The sequence below is a fragment of the Diplotaxodon limnothrissa genome, linkage group LG9 (assembly GCF_057381915.1).
Source record: "Diplotaxodon limnothrissa isolate DT_005_m linkage group LG9, D_limnothrissa_male_GT1.1, whole genome shotgun sequence".
NCBI classification, from domain to species: domain Eukaryota; kingdom Metazoa; phylum Chordata; class Actinopteri; order Cichliformes; family Cichlidae; genus Diplotaxodon; species Diplotaxodon limnothrissa.
Window position 1 is genome coordinate 27,808,571 of NC_140604.1, and position 27,185 is coordinate 27,835,755.

Consider the following 27,185-nt stretch of genomic DNA (forward strand, 5'->3'; position numbering starts at 1 on the left):
GCAGGCTGTTTAAGCCGTGCCTCTCCTGTAGTTGCGTTGATGCACACATGCAGACCGCACTCAGACACGTGGTAAAGCATCAGCGCAAGTGCTAGACAGAAAGCAGGCCGAGTAAAAATAACAGCAGAATTTGGGAAGCTCTGGGGAGTTAGGGTGGGACTGTCGTGAAATTGCTGGGTGTGTTTTTGAGCAAGAGTGTGGAAGGAGTTAGTGTGTGTGTGTTTCTCTGTGGCTCAGTGAGTGTGTGCAAATATGTGCAATGTACGATTTTAGTGGACCAAAGCTATGGTTGTGGCCGGGCGAGTCATCAAGGCTGGTCCAAAAAAAAGCCTTTCTACTCCGTGCAGTACACAGCCCTCTGTATGTTTGAAATTCATTGTGTTTTCCAGCCTGTGGGAAAAGAAGTAAGCATGCAGTACAGGTTGAGCTACTCAGGAGCAATTATCTTAGATCTTAGATTACCTTAGATTGACCCTAAAATAGCAAAAAAGCAACAAAAAAACAAGTTTCAGCGAAAGGTTCGTGAAATGAACTTTAAGCTCTCAAACCGAGGAGGCTGCCTGCAATGTCTCACTGTACCACCAGAGAAGCTCGCGTCTGTTTCTCGTCCCCAGCGCCTGTGTTTCATCAACCATCTCGCCTCCCTCTGTCATGGTCCTGGGTCGTGTGACCCAGTGTGTTATGTTTAGCCTATTTTGATGTTTATTGTTTGTTTAGGTTCCTTAAGGTAGTCCAGCCATTTGTATTTATTACCCTTGCATTAAGTCTCCCTTGCCCTTCGTGTGTTTATGTCTGTGTGTCTTGTACTGTCAAGTTCTTGCTGTCAGTTATGTCATCTCCCCTGTTCTAAGTTTCCCTGGGTCATGAGTCCTGTCTGCGTGGTTGTGTTTAGTTCTTGTTATGTCTAATTTCCATGTTTCCTGTTTTACTTTGTAAGTCTGTATTCATTGTCAGTGTATTCAGTTGCACCCTCCTGTCCTGTCGTTAGGTTCATGTGTGTCAGCTGTGATCCCATGTGTGGCCACTTCCCCTGATCATCCCTCATGTGTATTTAGTCTCTGTGTTTCATGTAGTCTGCGTCGCGTCGTCTGTGTTTCCACCCTCTATGTTTCCATGCCCGGTCTATTGTATTCTTAGTCATAGCTTTACCTTAGTTATTCCCAGTTTAAGTTTCCGTTAGCCACGCTATCCCTGCTGTATTTGTATACCTTGTCATCAGCCACAATAAAGGCTCGCTTTTGTTTAAAGTTCACTCCCGCCTGCTCACCTGTGTTCGCACCTGGGTCCACCATACACACCACCGCACGGTCTGTCACAGCGGACCGTGACACCCTCCATATGCTGAGAGCGGAAAACACACAGAAAGTCATGCACTTGTGTTTTCCGAATCTTACTCGGCAGTCCCAAACCCAACAACAGATTGGAATCATCATTCCAGCGAAGGAAAAATAAATTCATTATTTGCTCGATTTACTGTTTGTTCCAATTTCGACCTGTTTGTCGAACAGAATGGAATTTTATCCTCGCAGTCAGATTATGTGCAGGTGAAGATAAAAGACCGGAGCGAGGAATATGCACTGACAAAGAAAGACAGGACGCACCCTGCTGCTGTCGGTCCAAAGTTAAGAAAAGTCTTCTTGGTTTTCACTTGGAGACAAAGCTGTATTTTTTAAATGTCCAAAACAATGTGAAGGAAAACTAATTAGAAAAGATTGAACTTCTAAGGGAAAGTTTTAATCTAAATGAAGAAGCTTGAATCTTACGTATCCACGTTCATGGTGTTAGGGTTTTGTTAGCTTTGGTTCTTTTTGTGTTGTGAGATGACTCTGCCTGTGTCGTCTTCTGCGTTTTCTGTGTCTCAGTTATGGTAAGTCCTGTTTTATTTTAGTAATTGCCATCCTCTTCTTTGTCTTTATCCCTTTTATAGCCTTTATGAGCGCTTTCCAATGAGTTTTCCCAGTGTTCTAGCAGTCAGTTAGTTCCCTGTGTTTTTATAGTCCACGTCCTCACTCACTCTGTTGTAGAGGTTTGCATTCCCGCGGCTGTCCCGCGGGAGCCGCGGGACCTGACCAGATTTCTTGCGGCGCGGGAATAAATTTCCAAATAAAATGCGGTAGCGGTCGGTAACTCTGGTGTAATTTGAACGGGAGCGCGCGGTCTGAAAATATAGCGTGCCCGACATTTTTTCGGAACAGCATATCTGTGATTTCCTCATTCTAATTGAGCACTGGTACAGCCAGTGCTCACGCCTGTTACACGCACTGAGCGCATGGATCAGTGCTTTTTGCACGTGCATTTTACTTGCACAGTCTGTGACTCTGTGCGCGCATCACCTGCATCAGAGCGCGCTTTACCAACATGGCAGAGCAAACTGAAGATGCAATTTCCTTGAAGGACGTTCAGCTGGGATTAGACAACGGTCAGTTTACTTTAAGGAAACCCACATCAGGCAAGTCTGATGTATGGGAGTCTTTTTCATGCGTCAGACGCAAATGGAAAAAAATTACCCTTTCTACAATGCGATAAATGCCTCAAAGTTTTACCCTTTTGCAGTCACAAGACTGGAACCTCAGGTTTAAGGCGGCACTCATGTCCCATCACAAAGGGGCAAACAAAACTGGCATTTACTAAATCTTTGCTGGTGCCAGAGAAGTTTAAAAAAGAAACCAGAGACAAATGTGTTCAGTTTGTTTGCCAAGACATTCGACCGTATGATACCATCTCTGGAAAAGGCTTCACACAGCTGGCCCAACATTTGGTCGACACAGCAGCAAGAATAGGAAAATTCGATGTCTGTGAGATACTACCACACCCCACAACGGTGTCAAGAAATGTTGAAATGAGGGCTCAGAGTCTACGTAAACATGTTGTGGAGGAAATCACTGCAACAATATCGAAGTTTGGATGCGCTGTTACAGCAGACATATGGACAGAAACATATCGAAAAACGTCCTTTTTGTCTGCAACCATCCATTACGTTAATGAGCAATCTGAGCTACATTCAAGAGTGCTTTTTGCTGCCCCTTTTGACCCAAGCACCTCAAAGACAGGTGAAAACATTCGAAGGCACCTGCTGCAGAATCTCAGAGTGTTTGGCATTGATGCGACAGACATGGGCAAAAAGATTATTTTTGTCACAGATCGTGGAGCCAACATGATCAGTGCCTTACGAGAATACACGAGGCTAAACTGCACAGCGCACATACTAAACGTGACTCTCTCCAGTGCGTTTGGTCCTGCCATAATCGAAAAGTCTCCAGAGATCGCTAGCCTTCTGACTGATGTTAAAAAGTTGGTTACATATTTCAAACACTCAGGACAGCAGGGCAAGCTTAAAAAGTCACTGAAACAATCCATAGAGACACGATGGAACTCTAACTTTGACATGTTAAATTCTGTCTTGGAACAGTACGAAGACATTGCATCTGTGCTGACTGAGAGCAATAATTATGACAAGATCGGACGCATTAGCATCAGTACTCTTAAGTTACTAGTATCATTCCTAAAACCCTTCAAAGAGGCAACTGACGACTTGGAAACTGATAACACAGCTCCCAGTGCCTCACTTGTTCTTCCGTGGTCTGTGCGATTAATTGAGCACTGTACATCAGCCACAAAAGACCCTCTGCTCTCTGAAATTGCAACCGTCTGTGTAACACGGCTGAAAGAATTACTGTCAGCAGACAGCACTTCATCCCATTCTGTTCACATGCTTTATAAAATAGCAACCTTTCTGACACCAAATCTGCGAGGTCTGAGAATGTTAGATGAAAGAGGGCGACAGAATGTGATACAGGGAGTCAAGGAGATGATCGAAGATTTAAAGTTTGATCATGCACATGATGAGGATGTTGAACCAACACCTGCCAAAAGGCCTACTGTTCTTCATAAATTTTCAGATTGGGAGGAAGAGGAAGAATCATGTGGATCAAAATCACTAGATGTTCAGATTCAGGAGTACAGGACCATGAAACTTGAATTATCAAGTCAACAAAACATTTTGCAGTGGTGGAATTCCAACAGTTCCCAGTTCCCTGCCCTGAGCAACCTTGCAAGATTTGTCCTCTGCATCCCGGCAACGAGTGCACCTTCCGAGAGAGCATTCAGCCTTTGTGGTCGGATTTTGGAGGAGAGACGTTCAGTACTGAAACCCTCATCAGTCAGTGACATTCTTTTCCTGCATGGAAATTTAAAATAATTTGGATTTTTTAAGTAAGTTTCGTTCATTTGATTAATAGTTTATAATTTTGAGATGTCGTTTATTGTTGTATTTATATATGCATATTTTCTTTTGTAGGAGAGACCTTGAATTCGACATTGGGACATTTTTTCGTTAAACTGATAGTTTAAACAACCATTTAATTTCGCAGTGGCCAACTATTTTGTTCTTTTGTTTACAATTTTAAGTGACTTTTTTTTTTTTTCGCGACACTTTCCCTACTGTGTTGACAGAAAAATGTTACGTTTGTATTTTACATAAAAATAACAAGTAGGCCACAATGCTGTATTCGTTTTTATTTATTTTATTTTTGCAACACGTTTTCCATGTTAAAAGATAAATGTTGCATGTTGACAGATAAATGCATCTTGTTTAAGAAAAATAAATACAATCATTGCACAACCTGCAGTTTTATCTGTTATCTCTATTTTTTGGTGGTACCCCATTTAAATGTGAGATTTTGGAAACCAGATCTAAATTTAGCGGGAACGGTCGGGTTGGGTAGAAAATTATTCTAAGCGGGCAGCGGGTGAACAAAGACTGAATATACAGCGGGAGCGGTCGGGTGCGGTACAAAACCTTGCGGGAGCGGGACTAAAAAAACATTCCCGCGCAGACCTCTACTCTGTTGTCAGTCTGACAGCAAGATTGACAACAGGAGTCAGGAGGACGCTCCTTTTGTTCTCTCTTTTTTGTCTGAGCTGATGTACTGAGCTCTTCCTGGAGTTTTTGTAGCATGTAGTTTTGTAGTTTGCACTTTGTTCAGCATTCCTGCCTCCAGTGTCCTGCATTGGGTCCTCAGTGTTCATGTAGACCCATGTTCAACATAGCTTTCTTTGCATGAGGTGTCTTGGCAGATCCTAAAACTCACTGTAAGGTAACTGGGTATCACAATGATGGTTAGCACCATTCTTTGTTAACTGAGGCTTTCTTCATTAGACTCTATGATAAGGTCATTAAAACCCTGTCCAAGTCGTAGAGAGATCAAAAATATAAGTTTGCTACAAATAAGGCAAGAAGAGAATGCAGACTGATTATGATTGAGCCTGTAAATTTCATAAAGATAATGCATACATTTTATTTGATTGTTTTACTCATTCTAGCATAGCAGCCACACATAAGAAATCGCAAAGTTTAATCTTCATACTTTTAACTCTTTACCACCTGAAAGTCTAGTAGAAGTATGACTTCAAGTGCTTTTCTGAACTGACCGGTTTCTGTTGTATTTCAGGCCTGCTTATAGAACAAAAATAACACGGTAGTCTCTAATCTAATCTACTTTGTTAGTCTCTAATGGAGTCTATTCTAATGGTTGTAAAACCACATCTTTATTTATATCTACTGAGGTGTCAAAACTCGGCATTAAGGAGTCATCTAAGTGGGGTGAAGAGTTAAACGTGAATCACATTCAGGTCTGACATTTCCATGATGAAGTGTACATAGAAATCTATTATACTTTGGCTACATAAGAATGTAATGAATAGCACAAAAAGTACATTTATGTGTTTTCTCCATCACCTACTGAATCCATTCATTTTAAATTCTTTGGAAGTGAAAACATCCAGTTTGCACAGCTTTAACTTTACTTCATAGCTTTGTGTGATGGTATTTCTACCATAAGACTGACCCATACAGAGCCAGTTCCCTTCGCTGACAATCAGTATCACACTCACAGTGATTTTAGGCTGAAAATCAGAACATAACGTGCTCCAGACCGAGCCATGTGCTTAGCAGGTTTCTATAGTGGTCTAACCAGGATAAAAGAGAGCCACCATTGTGACTCTAAAAACTTTGCCTTTAAGCTGTCTAATCCCTTGCTAACTAACTAATCTTCAAAGTACACCCCTTAAGGAGAAATATAATTTGTTTTTGTCCAAAACTCAAATGTCTGGCAGCCTTTGTAGTCACGTAGCTTTTACACCAGTTCATAAAATTATAAATACGAGTGCAGGAATCTGCGGTAAAAGCTATGCTGTTTACAGTTTTTTCTGATTGCTTAAGCACATTTTTTGTAACCATTGGCTAATTTTGCAAAACTCTTCACACAAATAAGAAAACCTGTCACCCAATCATCAAAACATTGTAGTTCTCTTGCAAAAGCGAACACAGCTAGATTAACTCTTCACACCTTCGTAAAAATGGTGTTTCCGTATCAAACAGTACACACAAGCCATCATCTACTAAGCACACAATGCGCCAACTGCACACTGATGGTATGAATACAAAACACATCTGGCTTTTGCTTTCTCTGTGCACAAGGTAGGCTATGTCAGTTTGAGCTCATACTTCTGTCATAGATCCATAAGCATAGAGGGATCCAAACTTCAAGTACTGGTGTACTTGAAACACATCAAAACAAACACAAGTGTTTATTTCCAAGTATAGGATTATTTGCAATCGCCATAATGACTATATGGGTTACTTGGTCTGCAGTGAACATGCTTCCTCTGCCCCAGCATCTGGTCATCTAGCAATTCTGTAAAGTAACAATTTCAGTATTTTTACATCAGTGGTATTGGTGTGTTTCTCATTGGCATATGGCAGTGCTACAAATCTTTGTGCGAAGTGACTGTACTAACCGATTCTCATTTCAAGATGTCCTTATGATACTTGCTACAGTGTAGCGGCTCAGTTTAGGCTGGACCCGTTGGCCAGCTACCCTCAGGGTCATTCCACGGTTGATTACATGGTCCACTATTGTAGCTCTGATGTCATCAGCAATTCTATTTCTTACTCTTCCTACCCTTCCTCTCCCCCCTCCTCGTCTTCCTCTTGCTCCTCCTTGTCCTTGTCGTCCTCTTCATCCTACTTCTTCACCTCCACGTCCTCTTCCTCGGCCTCCTCTACTTCTCACTCTTTCTGCTCCCTCCATTGTACTCCGCACACAGCTTACCTGTATTATAGTGCTTAGGCTGATTGCAAAGTGAACTAATTATCTAAGAAAGTTTTGACATGTGAAAGCGTGCCAGACAGTTGGCAAATTAGTGTTAATGATAGCCATACATGTGTATACTTTTGCTAGGAGTGTGTTGGAAATTTGGTAATTGAGTGTTGTGCAGTGAATTGTGCCTACAGTTTTGCAAAGTGTGTGTTACAAAATTGCAAACTGAGTGCAAAGCAGTTTTTGTGCTTTTAGTTTTGCAAACTCAGTGAGTGGTTTTGCTATAAGTCTGAATAGTTTTAGAGATTGTGCTACAGGAATCACAGTTAGGGTTTAAGCATTCAGAAAAAACTGTAATCGAGACATCAGTGAGAGTGGCAAAGTAAAATATATAATGTATAGGATATAGAGCACACATGCAGAGGCCTGAGTGTGTAACTGTTTACACACACACTGACTTATTTGATCCAACTGTGGAGAAATTTCGATACAGAGTAAGAAGCTGGAGTGTGAAATGCTTTTGGAGTTGGAGAAAACTGGGAGAGATGTTTACTCAGCAGTGTGTGTGTGTGTGTGTGTGTGTGTGTGTGTGTGTGTGTGTGTGTGTGTGTGTGTGTGAGAGAGAGAGAGAGAGAGAGAGAGAGAGAGAGAGAGAGAGAGAGAGAGAGAGAGAGAGAGAGAGAGAGAGAGAGAGAGAGAGAGAGAGAGAGAGAGAGAGAACCAAACTGTACATTTGCACATTTGATTTGTGCTTCAAAAGCCACACTGTGCAGCAAAGATAAGGTTTTGAAACAAGCCATCTGATCCAAGCGTGCTTTTCAATCCCACTCTTGGAGAGACACAAACAAAATTCTTTGCAAGGAATTAATCTGCCCTCTGATGTGGAGGGTCACCGAGCGGAAAGGGCCCTGCTGTGCTGCGATGAGCCTTTGATGGCAAAATCATCACTCCGTCATTCTCTCTGTCATCCGCTGAGCCTGTGAGACACCCAGCGGACCGAGGTGGACTAAGAGCATAAACACTGAGGGAAGAGGTCAGCGAAAGGTGGAGACAGAGGGGCACGCGGAGGGATAACAATATAAGACAGGGGAAAAAATCAGACCAGTGGCAGTAAGGAAAATCCCATTAGAGCCAGAAAATAACAAAAGTCAGAACACAGGCCAGTCTTTCTGTCAGTCATGTTGTGTTTCACACAGCAGTCATTCACTCAGTCAGGCACCTCATCAGTCTCTCTGTCAGTCAGTCACCTTGTTTGTTACTGGGCCACGTCATTTGTCAGTCATCCTGTCAACCTGGCAGGCGCTTGGTTGTTTGTTGGTTACTCAGTAAAACAGCTAATCGTTTTGGCTACTCAGCTAGTTGGTCAATGCTTGAACGCTTGAGTCATTTGTTTAGCCGTTTATTATTTCATCAGGTCACTTTCTCTACAAATAATTTTGTTCCATCATAATCTAATCTGTCAGTCTGACATTTTAGAAAATAAGACAGTCGGCTGTCCCTTTCAGAGCGACGCATCTCCATTTCTGTGCGCGCTTTGGTCTAAACACAAAATCGCAGAAACCAATTGGCAGACAGAGACACAGAACAACAAACCAACACTGGCAGTAACCCACCTGATAGACAGAGTGATAAACAGGCAAACACCCAGCCAGTCACATTCCAAATACACACATATAAGTCTGCAGCTTTACAAGCGTAGAGCTTTATAAAGCAGCTAGTGTCTTTGTGTGCTCTGCTCTAAAGCACAGTCTGGGTTGATTTTACTGGTGGTGTGCTGTGGGGCCATAGTGAGAGTGAGAGAGGGAGACCAGTGGGAGTGAGAGAAGCATCTATCAGCACCGTGGTGTGACCCCGATCTCACACTCCCCTGACTGTGTTTGGACAGATGGATCATCACTGCACTGCTCACATTTGACAAACGTGCTTACATGTGTGTGTTTGTATGTGTGTGTGTGTGTGCCCCCATGAATGTGTCAGTATGATGAATACAATGCCACCGTTTATTCAGGAGTCTATTCATTATGTATAGTGCAGTTTAACCATCATGAAGTCCCCTTCAGACAAAATCAATAGTGTTGTTAATATGATCCTCTCTGCACTTGTTACTGCAGGAAGACCTCAATTGATTAGTTAGTTAACACCTCAGCTCCTAAAATGCATATGCAAATGTGCGTGAGTGCAGACGGTGCAAATGCGACTGAATGCATTATTTTCTGCGTTTACATTTCGCTTCAAGTGATTTTAGCGAAATTATTCATAGTGTGGTGTCTCAAACAGTTGGCTTAGTAAAGGCATAGAGGTTTCAGTCCAAGACCATCACAGTTTAACACCCTACATAAGATTTCAGTGGATTACATTTGCAGTTTAATCTAAACAAGATGTGACATGATATTAATTAGTGAGCTCAGGGGAGCTGGTACCTGTTTTCCACTGCTTCAAGTCTTCTGCTAAACTGAGCTAACCACCTGCTGCCTTCAGCTTTATATTTAATTTAGAAATATGAACATGACCCCCCTAATTATTCCACTAAGTTCTGACATCAAAGTATATGTTAACAAAGATGTGGTTTGGTGACCATTAGAATCCGGTCGTTAAGTGATGACGTGACGAATCCTACTTCCAGGCCTAAAGTAGTCTGCGTTTAATATGGCTTTTGTGTTGTTAACATGTTTAATGTTATGTATTTTCTTCTATTTAATCTCAAAAAGCTCCTAAAACAGTCAGTGATCACTGTTGACCTCCCTCGGCTTTTATTACCGCTAATCATTTATTTAAGCTCAGTTTTTAAAACCTTAGGATGTAACTACAGCCCAGCCCATGCAGCAGTATATGAATGACTAACCTCGTATTGTGGATGGATTATCTCAGTTGTTCTCCTGGCTGAAGTTTGGTCCTTTTACAGCATCCTGCCATGCCATGTTTATATTATGCTAACATAGCTGTGTCACTAGCGGTCACGTAGCACATCATTATATACCAGCTAGCCAAACTTCAGTAACCCTACAAACGTCACTGCTGTTCAGTTTTCTGTCTTCATTTATGTTGGAAGTGATAACAGAGCTGTACGTTTTAATTTGTTTCCAAAACCCCGCAGTCAGGACATGCTATATTGTATTTAGATAGAAGCTAGCGAGCTAACTTCCTGCTAACATCTAACTCCATTAAATGTCATAAATTCAGTTTTCATGGATGCCTGGATGTTAAACTCAATTGTTACACCTGATAGAGCAGAACGCTGATCATTTTATTAAAGATGAAAGACTTTAGAGAGTTTTTCAACTCTCAGTAATGCCATAGTGATCGTTTGATATATGGACCTGCAGCGGAGTTTAGGCCCAGACACGGCTAGTGACGTCAGACTGAACGACCGGATAGTTTCCTGCATAGGCATAGGTCACTCTCACTTACTTCTGATACAAAGCCAGCCATTTTATTGTACAAGGAGGCCTGAAATATGACTGAAGCTCCTCTGTTCAGAAAAGAGCATCAAGGTTTACACCAAATAGGCTTTCAAGGGGTAAAGTGTTCATTAAAGTGGTAGCTGGAGGTTGATAGCCGCCACTAAGAAATCAATTGCTAAAGGTGCTGTGACTCAGACCTAGAGACTGGTCAGCAACCCCTTCATGACCACTATTCACTAAGGAACATTGTGTATTCCCTGACTGGTTGGTAAAAACGCCCCTGCAATTGCTTTGGTCATTAGTAGCTTGCCAAAGTCATCCACAGTTTGCATGGAACTGCTCTCCAAGCAGCAGTGGAACTGTGAAAAGTATGACAGTTATGGTGCTTATTATTGTCAAAAAGGATCATATATAAATGTGTGATTGACCAGTTGTGAGTTGGGTAGCGTGCTGTTTCCCTCTATTTCACAGTCAGATCTTTCTCATGCACATAAAACCTGGTTTTGATAAGTTAAGGTGGGGATGGCGAATATGCCCAGCTTCTGGCTTCACAATAGCTGGTAACCCACCCACTTCACTAACTCATGTACCAATGACTAATCCATGTTTTATATTCGATCCTGTAATCTTAACAACTTCTACATCTTTCACTTTTTAAAGTAAAAGCTGTAGAAGTTGTTAAGTAGAAGTTGAAGGTGGTATTCTTACACAGCCCTTGAATAAAACAAAGTAATTATCATTTATCATTCAATTTACTTTTTTGAATATGAATTAACCTGACTTCAATAGGACATTATGTACTGTCTAATTACAATAATTATACAGAAAATTACTTATGCAAGCTTTAAATTCCTTCCATTTATCAAATGTCATTTACTGAGCAGTCCATGACAGCGCTTCAATGTTAATTATAGTTATATACTTATACCTATTAGTGATGTGCGATACCACTGATTTCCTTTCCGATCCGATACCAAGTAATATTCAGGGTGGTATCGACGATACTGATCCGATACCGATACTTTGTACAAAACGGATTTTATTTATTGTATCTCAAATTATAGCGTCATAATGATTACAGGACATCAGAATACCTTCTTCTTATCACTTAATAATGCAGAGTTCATCATATAGAAATAAAAAAACTAAAGTTGTGTGCTATTTGAACACCTTGCCTGCCTGGAGGACTAAAGGACTCCGTGAGAGACTCTCACCCTAGCAGCACCTGTCCCTCTCCTCCTCTTCAGTTCGCCTCAACATACGCTCGTCATATTTTGTGATATGATTTACTCTGAGGTGTTTGACAAGGTTAGTGATGTTGCCACAACCATACATGCCAACCCTCCCGATTTTTCCGGGAGAATCCCACCTTTCTCCAGATTTTCCACCCGGACAACAAAGTTGAAAAACCATATCGCAGAATTCATAGCGCGGCCCAGCCAATTCCAGTTTCCAACAATGACGGCAGCGACTTAGTTTTAATATCACTCTTATTTCTCTTTCTGGGTCGCAAAAAAACTTTTAACATATTTTCAGGTGAGAATGTAGCTGTGTAAACTTCAAATATCTGAGCCGACCGACACATTGTCTTCAAACCCCCGCGGTCTTTCACCACTCGGGTTAAACATGATGTACAAGTCACTTTGATAACTTAAAAATGTTCTTGTTTGGCTTTTTCAGTGTTTTATTTGTTCGTGAGTAAATCGGTTTGGCTGAGATTAAAGTTATTAGATTAGATTAAATTAAACTTTATTATTCCCTCGGGAGGGTTCCTCCGGGGTTTTCACACAGCTGAATAAACGTCAAACAGAAAACTGATTAAACAGAAGAGTTTACGTCAGTGTCCGGTTATATTTTAGACAGCAAGGAGCAGACGGCAGAGTTTCACTCCACCGAGGGAGCTCGTGACGTACTACCCGGCTTTCTTTAGACCGCGAAGGCCGGTCCTCAGGTGGAAGCAGCCTCTGAATTTGGACACCCCCGCTGTTTCCGGGCCGGCCAATAATAACGGTGACATTTAATGTATTTTATCCGATAAATAAACCCTGTAAAATATATTTATCCGCCCAAACAGCCCTTTTGAATGTCTCCCTAATTCTGAGGTCTCAAGGTTGGCAAGTATGGCCACAACACCTCACTTTTTTTGCCACATTTATTGCAAACCACGGCTCAGCTGTTTGTGGAGGTAAAATACATCCGCACAATTACGCTCAGCCATTGTTGTGAGTGCGCACGCCAAGGGGCTGCGAGACATTTATACAGCCGTATTTCGCACATGACTATGAAAGGCGGAAGAGGAAGTAGTTCCTTTGAATGTAGGCAATCCGAATGTTATAGTTTCTTTCCACTGTGTTCCTGTTAATGACAAACTACAAATTTACTCTAAATTACTAAAATATCGATATTTTAATGTGAGAATCGATTCTAGAACATAAATGATTGGTATCGGAGGAATCGATATTTCAGGATCGATCCGCACATCACTAATACCTATACTAATCAGAATATAGAGCTACTGCAGGGGTGGGGAGAAAGACAGAGAAAAATTGTTCTGTTTGAGTTATTGCTGATATTTTTGAGCCTTTTAAATGTTGCATTTGACATTAACTAAAAAGCAGCTGCACTTACACTTGGTCTCCTTCTGTAGCTAGCTTGTCTTGAAGATAAGCACCATGATTGCAAGTTTATTGACACGAACATTCATGAACCTGCTCTACTGAGAGACATGATAAGGGGGAAAAGGATGTGTGGCCAGTGACAATAGTGTCTCTCTACTGGAAGCAACAAAAGCCTGCTGTATACACACACACACACACACACACACACACACACACACACACACACACACACACACACACACACACACACACATTATTATCTTGCGTGACATTATTAAACTGCCAGTCAGATTTATCCAATTATAATTAAGGTGCTTTAACACCTTTCTAGATTGTTCCAGCCCACTTTACCCTCTGACCTTAATTGGGGTCTGCTGTCATCCATTCATGCTGAATATAGGCTCATGAATCAACAAGACAATAGCACTAATGAATTCAATTCAGTTCAGGTCAGTTTTATTTATATAGCACTAAATCACAACAACTAGACAACCCCCTATGAGCAAGCACTTGGTGACAGTGGGAAGGAAAAACTCCCTATTAACAGGAAGAAAGCATTTGCCACAACCAGCTGTGGGTGATGAGAGGGAGACGAGGCAAAAGACACATTGTGGACGAGAGCCAGAGTTTAGTCATTTGCAATGATTAGAGTCAAAGTGGTGTACAAACACTCAGAGACTGCAAAGAAGTGAGTGAAGAAGAAATGCTGTCAAAACATTTAGCTCACAAAGCTCAACACTTCCCCGGGTTGCATACGGCTCTCTACATACATTTCATATGACATCATTTATACCATGTTAAGTTTTTATGTGACTTCTACTCCCTCTGCTCTGTGCCCTGAATACACCGGGTGTTATCCATCACCAGGTCCCCGGGTGCTGTAAAATGCACTGGCCGTGTACATGTGTTCTTGTCTAGCATTGAGAATAGTAGTGGGTGGTGGTGGAGGCGTGTATTAATGCCCTGGAGATGATTTAGAGTTAAACCACCGAACAGCAGAGCTCTCTTCCAGTTTTCTCCCATAGGACAAGTCAGTGGCTTGTGGTGAGTTACAGAGAAAATAGGATCCAGTCAGAAATCACTTCAAGTGAAACAACAGCTTAAATGGTTTCTCTTTAAATAATGCAACAGCTCATGTGGTCATAAATCAGGTTTCTGTGGGTCTTTGAAGTGACATATGCATTTTTAAAATTTATGGCTCAAATGTTTTTAGCCTCTAGATCTTAATTGTTTTGCCATGTAATGAGAGGTTTTCATTGGAGTTGGCTTTCATGTGAATAGGCAGAATAGGCAGTACTGTGCAAAAGTCTTGAGCTACCCCTTGTTTCTCTTTATTACGCTTACAAGGAGTCTTTTAAAGTGGACTTGAGCAACATGAGTGAAAAATCCAAATTTGAATTTTTGGGTTCACAATGTCATCAATATGTGGCAGAGCTCAAAAAAGAAAACAGTGAGTGTCTACAGCTATGTATAAAACAGAGACTCTCTCATGGTTTGGAGCTGCATTTCGGCCAGTGGTGTTGGAGATCTTTTCAATGGATGCAATTATGAACCCAGAAATGTACGGTCAGACTTTGATCCACTATCTAATATCATCTGGAAAGCATCTGATATGCCTCATTTGTCAGGATGACAGTGATGCCAAACACACTGCCAATGCAGTAAAAGCATACCTGAATAGAAAAAAACATGCAGTAGAGCACTATCCATCATAGATCGGCCTCCCCAGATCCCAGACATCAACATTATTGAAGAATATTGACATTAACAAGAACAAAGAAAGCTTTGGATATCCTTGAAGCAACCTGGACAATTATACCTGAAGACTGTTAATAGATATTACAAAAAAAGTTTGCCTAAAAGAGTTCGGGCTATGTTGAAGAATAAAGGCGGTCATACCAAATATTGACTTTCAAGGTCAGAATTCTACTGACTCAATTTTCACTTCACATGCTGTGTTTCCATGTATGAAGTTTCTGCACCTATTTCTTATAAAATCTAGAGAAATGTCTTGATGAGCAGATCTACATGTATTAATCAACTTAATAAACATTCCCACTATTGTGGTGACCAGCAGATGAATTACACCAAATGAGTGCATACGACCATAAACTTTAGCGCATCCTGAACACTACATTTACCTTGAAATGAAGGCATATTAAAAATTTTAACATCCTGTAACTCAGTGGAACACAGAGAGCACACGAAATGATGAAGAAACAGATAAAAGGGACTGGTTACACAATAGCATGTATTTTTAAATAGCGCAACAAACTGTGCTCAAATGAGATGGCAGTGTTTTGTTTTCCGTGTGCGTGCATGCAGGGATGTTTGAGATGACGGGAGGTTACATGCAGGATTGTTACTGAGGGAGCGAGGCCAACAAAGGGCGCTCAACCTGCTGGCCCTGGCTTAAGCTCCTGTCAGCTAACCCTCTGTATGGGTGTGAATGTGTGTGTGCGTGTTTGTGTTGGGGGACCAGCAAATACGCTCACAGAAATCCATGTGAATAACCGAGCCCTTTTAAATCTCTGACCACATACACACACAAGACTGTAAAAACATCCATAATCTCATTTCCTAAATCGGGTTCACCTCTGCGCTCAGAAGATTATGAAATATTTTCCCTAAGTGAATGCAGGCAGAAAAGGTTGTAAGGCTGCATGAGAAATGACAAGAATAATGTCCAAGCCAGCAGACTAGCAACAGGTAAAATAGCTTTTTAGTGGGCAAAACATTGCTAAAGAGTGTCAAAGAAACTAGCAGACAAAGAAAGGTGCCATGTAAAGCGACAGGTTGACTAAAGCAAAATTTAGAAAGAGTACAGAAGCTGACGCATGAACCGTCAAGACGAAAGGGAACTGGAACAGAGAGAGGCAACTGGCGCTGGCTGTCACTTGCTTTCCCTTCTGTAGATGACAGGTGTTTTACATTACTCTGCGGGTGAGAGCAACACATATATCTGCACCGCCTGCACCTTTACACACTGGACTCAGAGCGAATTCCATATCGCCCCCTCGACCGTGGAGCTTATTCATGCACACTAAGGCCAGAGTAAACTTTTCATTCAAGGAGAAAATGAAATAATACCGCCACACTATCGGCATTATGGTTTTCACTTGAAAGCAGGAGTAGGTGTCTTATATTCTACCCCACAGCCACTCCAAGCTTTCCAGCACTAAGGGGGATTCATACTTCAGAGAGAAGTGGAGCTCTGTGGAGCGCAAATGTTCACACCAATTCTTTTTTTCTTAGCTTGCGAACAGCTAGCTTTTCTTTTTCTATATTTGACTGTTTTCCCACAAGCAACACAAAGATGAACTTTTACTTTTCCTTATTTGCAACCTACCGTTCGTAATAAATGAACTGTGCATGCTCCAGAAAATACAATTTCTTCCACTGGCTGGACAACAGATGAAAAGCCTATTTCACATGCAATAAAAATAACAAGAGTTTTCCACAGGTTCAGCTGCTCTATTATGAAAACCTAAAGCAATGCCTTCCATCACTTGCACTTTACAGCTAAGACCACGAGTATCTTTGCTCACTCCACCGCACACGCTGCTCCTAATGTCGTATACAGTCAGAAAGACTTGCTCCTCCGCTGCGCACAGCATGCATCTTTCTTGGTATTAGCATCACATAAGTGATTAAAAAGTAATGATGTCAGTGGTCTAGACTGCTCATCAATTCACCCCCACAAAGAAAGAAATCAGGAACAATTGAGTTGTGCAAACTGCTTTGTTTGTCTCACAGCGAATGACTACAGGACGCGCGAGTCTGCTGTGTGCATTATGTAATAATTACGTCTGCGCATTGGAGGGTTTGGCTGTGAATAAAAATGTGTCAGATGTGCAGCCGCTATAGGATGTAATTGAGCCACAGGAGTGCTGTGCTGCTCAGTGTGTATATCAGTCACAAAGGCACAAAAGAATGATGAAAAACACATGAATACCCTATTCTTCCTTCGTCGTTAGAGACAGCAAAGCTTCTCTGCAGTGGGCGCAAGGACCTGCACAAAAGGGCATTTAATGTCAGATATTAGAGGGTAGACAAACACTGCCCTTTGGGTGATAATGCATACCACGTCTGACTGACCGCGGTGGTGTCAGAGGTGTGAGAAGTGAGGTCTCACAGTGCAGACGAGCACCCTGCTGTTTCCCAGCACAAACTCTGCACACTTTTCCCTGAAAATCTGTCACACTCTCTATTCTTCACACCTCACTCCCCTGCTCCCTTTTGGTAAGGATTTATATTTGCAGCTTTTCATCTCCTGAGGGGAATGCTGCGCGCTGAGTGTAGCGATACAGAGGGGCTGTATAAGATTTTCAGCACGCGGATTAAATCAAATGTGAAATAAACCTTTGTTAAAACCTACATCTGTCTCTTTCTCCTTCTGTCTCTCCAGGTGTGTCTCCCCAATGCGCTTGGCTCTTGAGGCCTGAGGAGAAGTGAGCCAAGCCCAGGCCCCCATGGGACGCCCTGTTATCCAGCATGCACTGCTGCTTCTGCAGTGCATGCTGGTCCTACGGCCTGGAGGTGTGGCCGGCAGGAGAGGGCCAGTGCTGCTGCCTGAATCACCCTGTTACAGGACGGAGCACCCACTCGTCCCACACTCAGGTAGGTGGTTTAAGAAATGCGCTCTCTTGACGTCATCAGAGCGACTCTTTCCATTTTTCCCCCTCCATTCATAAATATCTGAAGTTTTCTCATCAGTTATACTCATTTCCTTTTCCACTCTTAGCAAGGTTAAACTTGTAAACCATACATGTTTCTGAATGGTTTCATTATTTCAGTTCTGTTGCTAATAGACATAAACAACCTTGCACACACGTCACGTTGATTGCGATGAACAAAGTTAAAGAAAGTACACAAAGCTTGTAAAGAGTTTGTCTTGTTAGAGCAGTTTTTCTCACACTCTTATGAAATGCTGTTGTAATTATCACTCTAGAAAACACCGTCGTCGCATTTGCTGCCTGGCAAGTTTTAATCTGTGTAAAAGTCATTTTAAATGCACTCAGCAATTTGAAAAATGTTCAGATCCGCAGCCCTGGAGAGCAATGAGCCTAAACCTTTGATTGCATTACAGACATGAGGTAAGCGTACTTCTAAAGCCTAACTCACATTTACTACATTTAATGTGAATTAACTGTTCACCAAACCTCACCAAATAATAATTATTATTATTATTATTATTATCTGAAGTGTACAGCTTAAGTATTTACTCTATAAAGTAATTTGAATCACAGTCATCAAACAGTCATGTTAAATAACTTTACACACAATGATGAAAAGCTTGAACAGGTTTTGAGACTGAGGATGATCTATCATAACAAAAAATTATCTCGAGAACATCGTCTGCAGCATCTGGAGGTTTTTCTCTATTTTTAACATTACATCAATTTTTTTATTTTCTGAAACCTTGACCACTATGGTTCTTAGGAGGCTCTGGGATTTCCTCTCACTAAAGAGCTTACAGAACTAAGAAATGAAATGCTGAGACAATCCTCCCAGCTCCACTTCCAGGGGAGAAATGTTCTCTGATTATCAATGAAGAAGCTCTGGTAATTTCAGTCTCTGGTAAGCAGGATTTAGATCAAATGTCAGATTGTCTGTTTTAGATGAAGATTCAGTGTTGATTTTACCATTTACATAAAAAATTATTACCATAGGTAACTACATTGATGTCACATGTTGGTTTCTGAAATCCTGTTTCATCCTGTCTAGTTGAGCATTTTCACTGTTGCCACCTTGGCGTATTAGTTAATATAACGAGAGGCATGTGGTTGATCAAACGTATCAGTCACAAGTTGTTAGCCAATAAGAAACAGAAATGAACAAAAGTATGGGCAAGATTTACAAAATTCACCAAATCTTCTATTCAATATGACCCAAAATGAGTGACTGGGACCATAAACTCAGAAGACAGTAAGAGTTCACAGAGCTCAAGTCAGAAAGATATTTTCTCATAGACTTCTGTTGAAGTCTGCAGTTATGCGGCAACTAGTCACACGACTACTAACCACATCTGGTTAACTTGTTCCCCTTGTTTAAAATCATTGTTGCAATGCAGGGTCAAGTGAATAAGGCACCCTTATTGGTAGGGAAAAATGAGTATTCCCTCAGTAGTGACTAGATTATGTTTGAATTCTTACAATCTTGACAGATAAGAGGGTGAACAACGAAAAAGCCCAATGCAGCTTCTGTTTAAGAGACTATAAGACTTTTACTTTAAGCAAGTACAACCAGAAACATTCAAACGTCGAGACCTTAATTATCCAGCTCATAAATTTTACAGATTTCATCAAGCAAAATTAATGATCGCTGACTAGCTACTATGGGTGGGGCCTGTTTTTTTGTTTTTTTTGTCTTTGTCAGACTGAAATCAAGGACTCATTGTTTAAAAAAAGAAAAAAAAAGTATTGCCTAATACTAAAAATTTACAACAATTGAAACGTGCAAACGTAGCATGTGAAAAGAGAAAGACTAGCAGCAATTAATGAAACTAGCAGTTAGAAAAAGGACACTTATGGATTTTTCTGGTTATGTCCTCTTGGAACGATCCAGCTCTAATCTGTAATTACAACATTTCTTGCTGTCTAGGAAAAGTTCACCTCCTTTATTAACTTCCTCTTTGTTCCACAAGGCAGACGGTGCCTTTGTTATGGGCCTTTTGCTACATGGCTCTGCAGTTTTTAGATACAGTATGTTCTGCATCCGATTTCATTGTCCTCACTCTCTGTCATACTTTTCTATTGAACAGCTAAACTGTAATGAAACGCTGTGAATCCAAGTCGACTGAAGGTATCAATAGCGATCAATGCAGTTCTGTCTAGCCGCTGCGAGGCAGCAGAAATGTCATTGAGCTGTTTTCATTACAACAGAGCCCCAGTCACATAATCTCATAGCATTCTGTCTGGGTAAAATTGACTGGAAGAGCAAGGTCACTGCATGTGATCCACACGCATGCATAGACTCATATTCCGAATAACCACCCACCTATAACCCTAATTCTCCCTCACGCTGTCTCCCTTCCTAATCTTTGTCACTTCATTGTTAGCTGAGCCGATGCTCTTCCCTCTGCACCGATTGAGTGCAATGATGATGAGTAACTGCCCAGCTAATGCAATACCTTCATACCTTGTGCTTTCTGCGTGGGGAGGATCAGACATCAGCTGGTGGGTCAGCTGTGGTCATTGCGTTTGTGTTCTCTAATGTACCAGATTGGCCCATTAAGCTTCAGTGGGTTAATGCTTTGGTTGAAATATAGGAGCATTAATAAAGAGGGTCGACATTTTAGTTAGCATTCAGACACGGTTCAGCAACACAGAGCCGACTGAACAGAGGAAGAGAAAGGCAAGTACAGAAGTCTTTAGTGAGTGATTAGCTGTGGTGATACAGTTGCTTCTTAATGCAAAGAGTCTTTAGAGCTTCTTTGGGGAGTTATTAAATAAAAGTAGATGATGTATGGTTAAAAGCTAAAAGGTTGACTCACCAAATTACAAAAGCATTTAAGGTTTTATGCCAATACAGTTGACATTAACTATACATAAAGTATGTTAACCGTTGTATTATGAGGCTAAGATAAGATATTAAGTGCGAAGATATCAGCTCATGGCAGCAAGCTCACCAAAGCTAAAGACTGTATGGGAGTACCACACAGACACAGAAACCTGCTAATTAGTGCTTCTTAACGCTAAATACTATAATAGTGTGCACCAAAGCAGCCTTGGACAGTCTATTACTACAATTAACCACACAGAAAGTCATATTATCTCTTTGATAATTGCACACAAAAAAACTTTCACAACAAGGTTGAGACGTTTAGTTCAGTGACTAATCATCAGAGGTGAGGCCTAGCAGACAGCTGCTGGCCACAGCTGCCTGTGTCGGTGTCAACCTGTTAATTAAAACAGCCAAATCCCTAACTTTAAGCCTTATTACATTTGAGTATATGAGTGAATTAAAAAAATAACAGCTCTTCCACCCCTTCTCACGAAGGGATGCATTAGCTTTAAAGGCTAATCTATTTAAAAGTAATGCTTTGGCTTGGTAGGCTTTGAAATGTTTGTTTATGCTATAAATCTGGACATTTCCACACGAGTATCTAAGGGGACTGACTCTCTCCTGGAGTCTTTTTCAAGCGGTCATTCAGGGAACGACAGTTTTTGGCGCTTCGGGTGGTTTATGTTTTTTTAGCCATGGAGATGTGGCATTTGTGAGTGTGTTTTGCCGCAGCGACTTTGTAGCAAAAAATCGATGTTTAGGAAAACATCTCTGTGGAAAAGTATAGTGCATGGCATATAATTATAACATTTAAATTCATTAGAATTGGACAGGATTTGGAGCTAAGTGCTGGTTTGCATCATTGGTACTGATACATACAGATTAACTGAACCAGGCATCGATGTAAAAGCAACAGAAATCGGACAAATGCAACACTTCAAACACACGTGGTGTTAGTGAATCAGAAAACAGCTTTTTTTTCTTCTCAGGCTTCCAAGAGAGTTGGTTAGTTGTGACTGTGGGAACCAACATGTGCCTGAACGTTTAAGACTGTTTAAGGGGCTAAGCTTCAGCTGAGAACTTTAAAAAGCTCTGTGTACAGCTACTATGTGTCCGTGTTATATTTCTGTTATTCAAGTCTTGGAAACTCGGGAAAAAGCGGGAAGCTACTGAACATGACCATCTTATCCTTAATTTTCTTAGTGGAGAAGAAAGCACCATGTTTTTATTTACCATGAGGATCAAACCAAGTTTATCATTTCTCAGTATCACCAAGCTCTGAATCTTGGAGTGGGTGGTCACAGGGTGAAGCATTAAAAGTGTAAATCAAATTTTGTCTCACCTGCAGTGTTTTAATCCTGGGGTATGAGTGGGTAAGGCTTTATGGAAGTGTTGGGGTACGTAAACACTCAGTGGCACACACACATGCAGGCAGCCCTAGTTTTCATAAAATTGATGCAGTTCCATTTAAATGGCTTGTAAAGCCTGCTGTACTCCTGTTTACATATCAGCTTTGTTATAAAGCTCTAAAGTTCTGCAGACTTTTTCACAGCAGTCATGTGTGGGAAAGAAAATTTGCTTCAAGTACAAGTTTTCACTTGAAGTTTTATCGCCCAACTTTGATTGCATTACTTGCGTTTCAGTCCTATTTATTTTCACCTTGTGTGAGAATCAGCACATTTGCAGGGCTGCTAATTCCCGTGGTCCCATGAAGATGTCCATTTATCTTTCCCTTCACATTTATAGGTATTTCCATTTTGTTTTTTAATAGCTTTCCTTTTGTGCCCTGATTGTGCAGTTCAAACACATCTCGTTGTTCAGGACTGTTTTTTTTTTTTTTAAAACAGGCTGCTCAATGCTTTTTAGTGACTGCGAAATTATAGCCCATGTGAGGTTTTTTTTTTGCAATAAAAGCAAAAAGAAAGAAGCTATGAGTCATTACAGAATATTACAAGGCGTATGCATATGGACATAGACACGCATACGCATATGCTGAGACTGTGTGAGGGAACTGAAGCCTCTCGTTAAACCTATTATCATTGTCTTTTGTGAGTCATGGTGCTCCACGTAATATAATGTAATCCCCGGTTGTTGCGAGTAAACAGTGTGCAGGCTGCCATGACTCCTCTTTAGCCAAGCTGGGAGGACTACAGACACATTAAAGACACCCCTGTGGACCACAACAGCCTAACAGTCCCACTCTACTCAGATGAACATTTCCCTTAAGGACATACACAAACAAATGTATAGCATTTGTCTGTGTATGTCCTTGTTTATGAGTTTTAGTGAGAGTTTCATGGTTTATCCATTGTTATCTGTTGTTAGGATGATGTAGGAACAACACAGGGACATCAAATCGTGTGACCTTCATAGCTGGTGCTTGCATGTATGGCAAGTTAGCATTTGTGGAATATCCACACTGGAAGCGATTCTCATTAATGAAGAGATCTGAGGCAACAGAAAGTGAGAAAGCTCCCATGCTCCTCATTTGTGATGAAAACGTGACAAAATGTCAACGCTTGGGAGGAGGAGAAAAGTAGACATATGGACACATTTCGCATTTGACGTCAAGGAAAATAAGACGCTTTGTGAATCGTGTGGAGCAACTCTCTCTGGTAAAAACACGACAAACATTTAAAATGAATCAACTTTAGATTCAGTCTACAATAATCTTATGAAACAAGGACTAAAACTACACTGACACAAAAAGAATTTAGGCTCTTGAACTATTACTAAAACAAAATGAGACTTAAGTAAAGACTGTGGCTAAAATCAAATCAAAATTAGGTGTCAAAGTTTTCACCGTATGGCAGGAACTTGTCAGTCAAAAAAGAAGTTAGCCACAGGGCTAAAGCGCATCAGCATGAACAAGCTGTCTTGACGAAGACTTGATTAAAAAAACATGCATTTTCAAACATGGAGTTGCCCACTCCGAGTAATTGGAGAGAATCTAGGTGTAAGGACGATTCACATTGCTTTTTGGGAACAGGTTTTATATGCAGGTCTACTAGACCTCCATCTGTGGCTCCTCAGCTCACAGAAAGAAAGAAAAATCCCATGCTCAGCTGGCAAAAAAGGAGTTAAAGTAGAGCTCAAAGAGCGGTTATGACCCATCACGAGAAGCCAAGGTCAAGGTTTGTCTGAGTGGGTTCCAGTGACAGCATTTCTTTCTTTCTGTGTGATTGTGGCCTGACAGTGGAAGGGTGTGCCTCACATGGGTTTGACCCCACTGGGGATGGTGGTTTTCTGACTTGGCACAACACTTGGCTGACAGAACTGCTACTGTGGCGCAAGGGTGCTGTAGTCTAACTACTGCTTTCTGCTTTGTGTGGCGGTTTCAGAAAGAAACATAGAGTTCAGCAGCAATGCTCCAAATGTTTACCCCGAAAAGGTACGCTTGCTGTACTTGAACAAAAACAGGTCCGCATATAGCTCCAGAAGAGGTCCAACGTAAATGTGTGCCATTTATTGGATTACTTTAAGAGGGGCTTTGAAGTATTTCTCTGTTTCTGGCAGGCATGTTTTTGCAGAAGACTCCTGACAAAGGATTTGTAGTGTTACTATAGCCCCTGAGATATACTGTATTAATAAAGCGTTGTATTTAACAAGAGTTCCTAGGTGTAGGCTTGAAAGGCTTTTAAAGGTTATAAACTGTGGTGTAAACAATGTCTTCACAGGCCAAGCCGAGGGCCATGTCTCTGTGGAGAGCAACAGCCCGACTTGTTTTACAGCCACAAACTGAGCTCAGCTTTTATCATCCCCGAACAGCAAACACATCGTTAGAAGGAGGGCAGTGAAAGCAAGAAAATAAACAAATGGTCTTATAGAATTCATAAATGCAACAGGCCGCAAGAAGTGTCAGAGATGCTTTAATTGGCCTTTTGGGGATGTGTCTTTTAAATTTAAAGCCCACTGAGGTCAGGTATGCGTGAGCCATGTTTTACTTAAATGGGTGGCAATCTGCCTGGGGAACGAATGAGGCGCCATCCATATTTTTGGGATTAGTGCATTTTTACGTTCCCCAACTTCTCTAAGATGTCATCACCATGCATATTTGTTTTCATTTTATATTCCTCTGAGTGGACTGAAGAGATCTGGTCATCCTGGTAAAAGCGCATCTGTCCTAAATACACATTGGATTTAAATATTTTAGTGCACACTTATTTGTGGCTTTTTACCGTGGTTTGTTTTCCATGATTCACTCACTGCCCTGGGGCCATAACACAGCAATGGGGGTTCAAGTTGTAGGACTTCTAGCTGGAAATCGTGCTTGGGTTTGTTTGTTTTTTGGCTCTAAAAAAAACCACAAAAAACAACATGCAGGAACCTCGGGGCGCTGAGGCGTGCATGAAGCTCTTAAGCACCCTCGCCTTTTTTTGCTTTGGATTTTCTCCAACCGCACAGGTGTCGGTTCTTCGAGTGCGCGGACCAGTCGTTTCCTCTTAACAGCTTGAACAAATAGTTGCTATTCTCGCCGCAGAGCTATTACCGCAGGGCGGCATTTTAGAGTGAATTGGCTCTTCGTTTATGCGAGCGCCCGCCGCCACACTCTATTTACACCACTCACAGAGAAACCATTCATGTTTCAGAATTGGTTCCACATGTTGCCATTGTTGTCAGCCTGGCAGTGCTGTTGAGCGGCAACTTTAAGCACTGGCAGACTGGAGAGTGGCGTGGCCTCTGATGCTCAGTGTAAATATTTATATATCCTGTCATTTTGTCTTTGTGTCAACTGCCGTGTGTCATAGAAGGGAATAACAAATGGTATGTGAGTGATGGGTTCTATTTTGAGGAGGTGGGAGACAGGGGTTAAGAGGATAAGTTGGGACTGAGAAAAGGGGGGAAGGGGGTTTATATGTGTGTGTTCGCTGGTTTCATGTTGGCCCAGAGCCCTGGCTGCGCTCTGAATTTACACCCCTGATCCGTTTGTGTGTGAGCCGTCCCGCGTGTGTGTCTGCACGCCGTCGTCTTATGAGCAGCCAATCCCCTGATTCAGTCAGCTGCTGTACAAGCCTTGATGTGATTACATTATCACATGCATTTAAAGAGCAGCTCATGTGAACCCATGCAACATGCAAATCAGCGCTGAAATTTAGTAAAGGAGATAGGAAATTGGATTTGTCTTATTAGTTGGGGGGGTCATCCTACTGGTCCCTCATCTGCTAGGTTAACGATAAGGTTAATTTGTTGGCTGTGTGTTGGATCATGTAATTCTGCCTCTAAAATTACCTTCTACAATCTATCCAAAAAAGAAAAAAACACATATATATCAAGTTAGATGAGAAATGGAAATATTTTTTTGGTGATGGTAAACCAGCATCCAGGAATGTTGTTTTGTAAAACTCTTTCCAAGTGTGCCACACTTTTGTAGCGGGAAAGCCAAAGGCCAATGTGCCAAACCCCCCCCCCCCCATGAATGGGATGTTGGGAAGCTCCGCATATATTTAGCTGCACAGCCTTGGGAGGGCCCATCCACGCTGGCTATGAATGTTTATGAATGGTTCCTTGGCCTCTTCACAAAAGGCCATAAATCCTTTGAGTGCTTTTGTGTTCAATTAGAACCTTTTGCCCCTTTTGCACACTCCTAACAAATATCCCCTCTTCTCCCTCTTTCCGTCTCATACATGCAGACACACACACACAGACACACTCTCCATCACCCCGTTACAGAGCCTCCCCTGGTGAGTCAGGGAGATTTATGAGAAGAAGCTGGGTTCGTCAAGCGCCGTCTTCCCCCCGGGGGGTGTCACAACTGCATTTGTATGCCAGGGATCCTCTCGATGGCGTACTATAAAAAAAACCCCAACAAAAGCCCATTGGAGTCAGAGGATTCGCAGATCCAAAACTTGCTCTCTCCCTCTAGAATAAGTGGAGCAGCAGCCATTAAGCAAAAGGAAATCTTTGGGGTGAAGTTGGTTGCGATCTTCCAGATATTTATTTCAGCAGGGCTAATGAAAATGCATTAATACTGTGTGGAGTAAGACGCGGGGTGTTTTTCTGTCTCGCAGTTCTCTTGTACTTATCACCGGGGACTTGAAAGAGAACAAGGGGAAAAATGTCTTTGCATACAGCGGCGCTGTCTCCACGGATGATATTGTTTTGTTAGGAGAGCCAGGGTTTGGTCCCACTACGTGAGTTGGTGGCAGCAGATGTTCTTTGGAAGCTCCTGTTTCTTTGCTCTGTTTGTCTTCATTTTGAACCACTCACAAATCCCACGTTTGTCACAGAAACTCGAAGTACTTGCTTTTGATGCAGTCAAGGGAGAGCGTGCTTTCATTTGAAACGCTGTCTGACAGGTGTGCCTGAAGAAGCAGATAATGTGTTTCGAGGGGGGATATTCAAGCTGTCCTCTCCCTCTGTTCCAGCCCTGATGGAAAGCTCCCCGGTAAATTAAAAACGTCCCTTTGAAATTTTTAGTCTGGAAATAGCTCGCAAATGTAGTGATGAATGATTTTAAATCACTGTAGCAACCACTAAAAGAAATTTGCCTTGGCACCCTGCTCGGAGATATTCACGCCCGCAGTAATTCCTAGATATCTGAAGGAAATGTCCCATTTAAG

At 41.6% G+C, this 27,185-nt stretch overlaps 1 protein-coding gene across 1 annotated transcript in view; it reads left to right on the plus strand.

The window, feature by feature from the left end:
- Positions 1-27,185, plus strand: part of sema5a (sema domain, seven thrombospondin repeats (type 1 and type 1-like), transmembrane domain (TM) and short cytoplasmic domain, (semaphorin) 5A) — a 171,774-nt gene that overhangs the window by 34,554 nt on the left and 110,035 nt on the right. The window contains exon 2 of the mRNA XM_085362966.1: positions 17,528-17,739. Within this exon, the coding sequence (XP_085219092.1) occupies positions 17,592-17,739 (148 nt within the window). The 5' untranslated portion in view covers positions 17,528-17,591. The remainder of the gene's footprint in view (positions 1-17,527; positions 17,740-27,185) is intronic.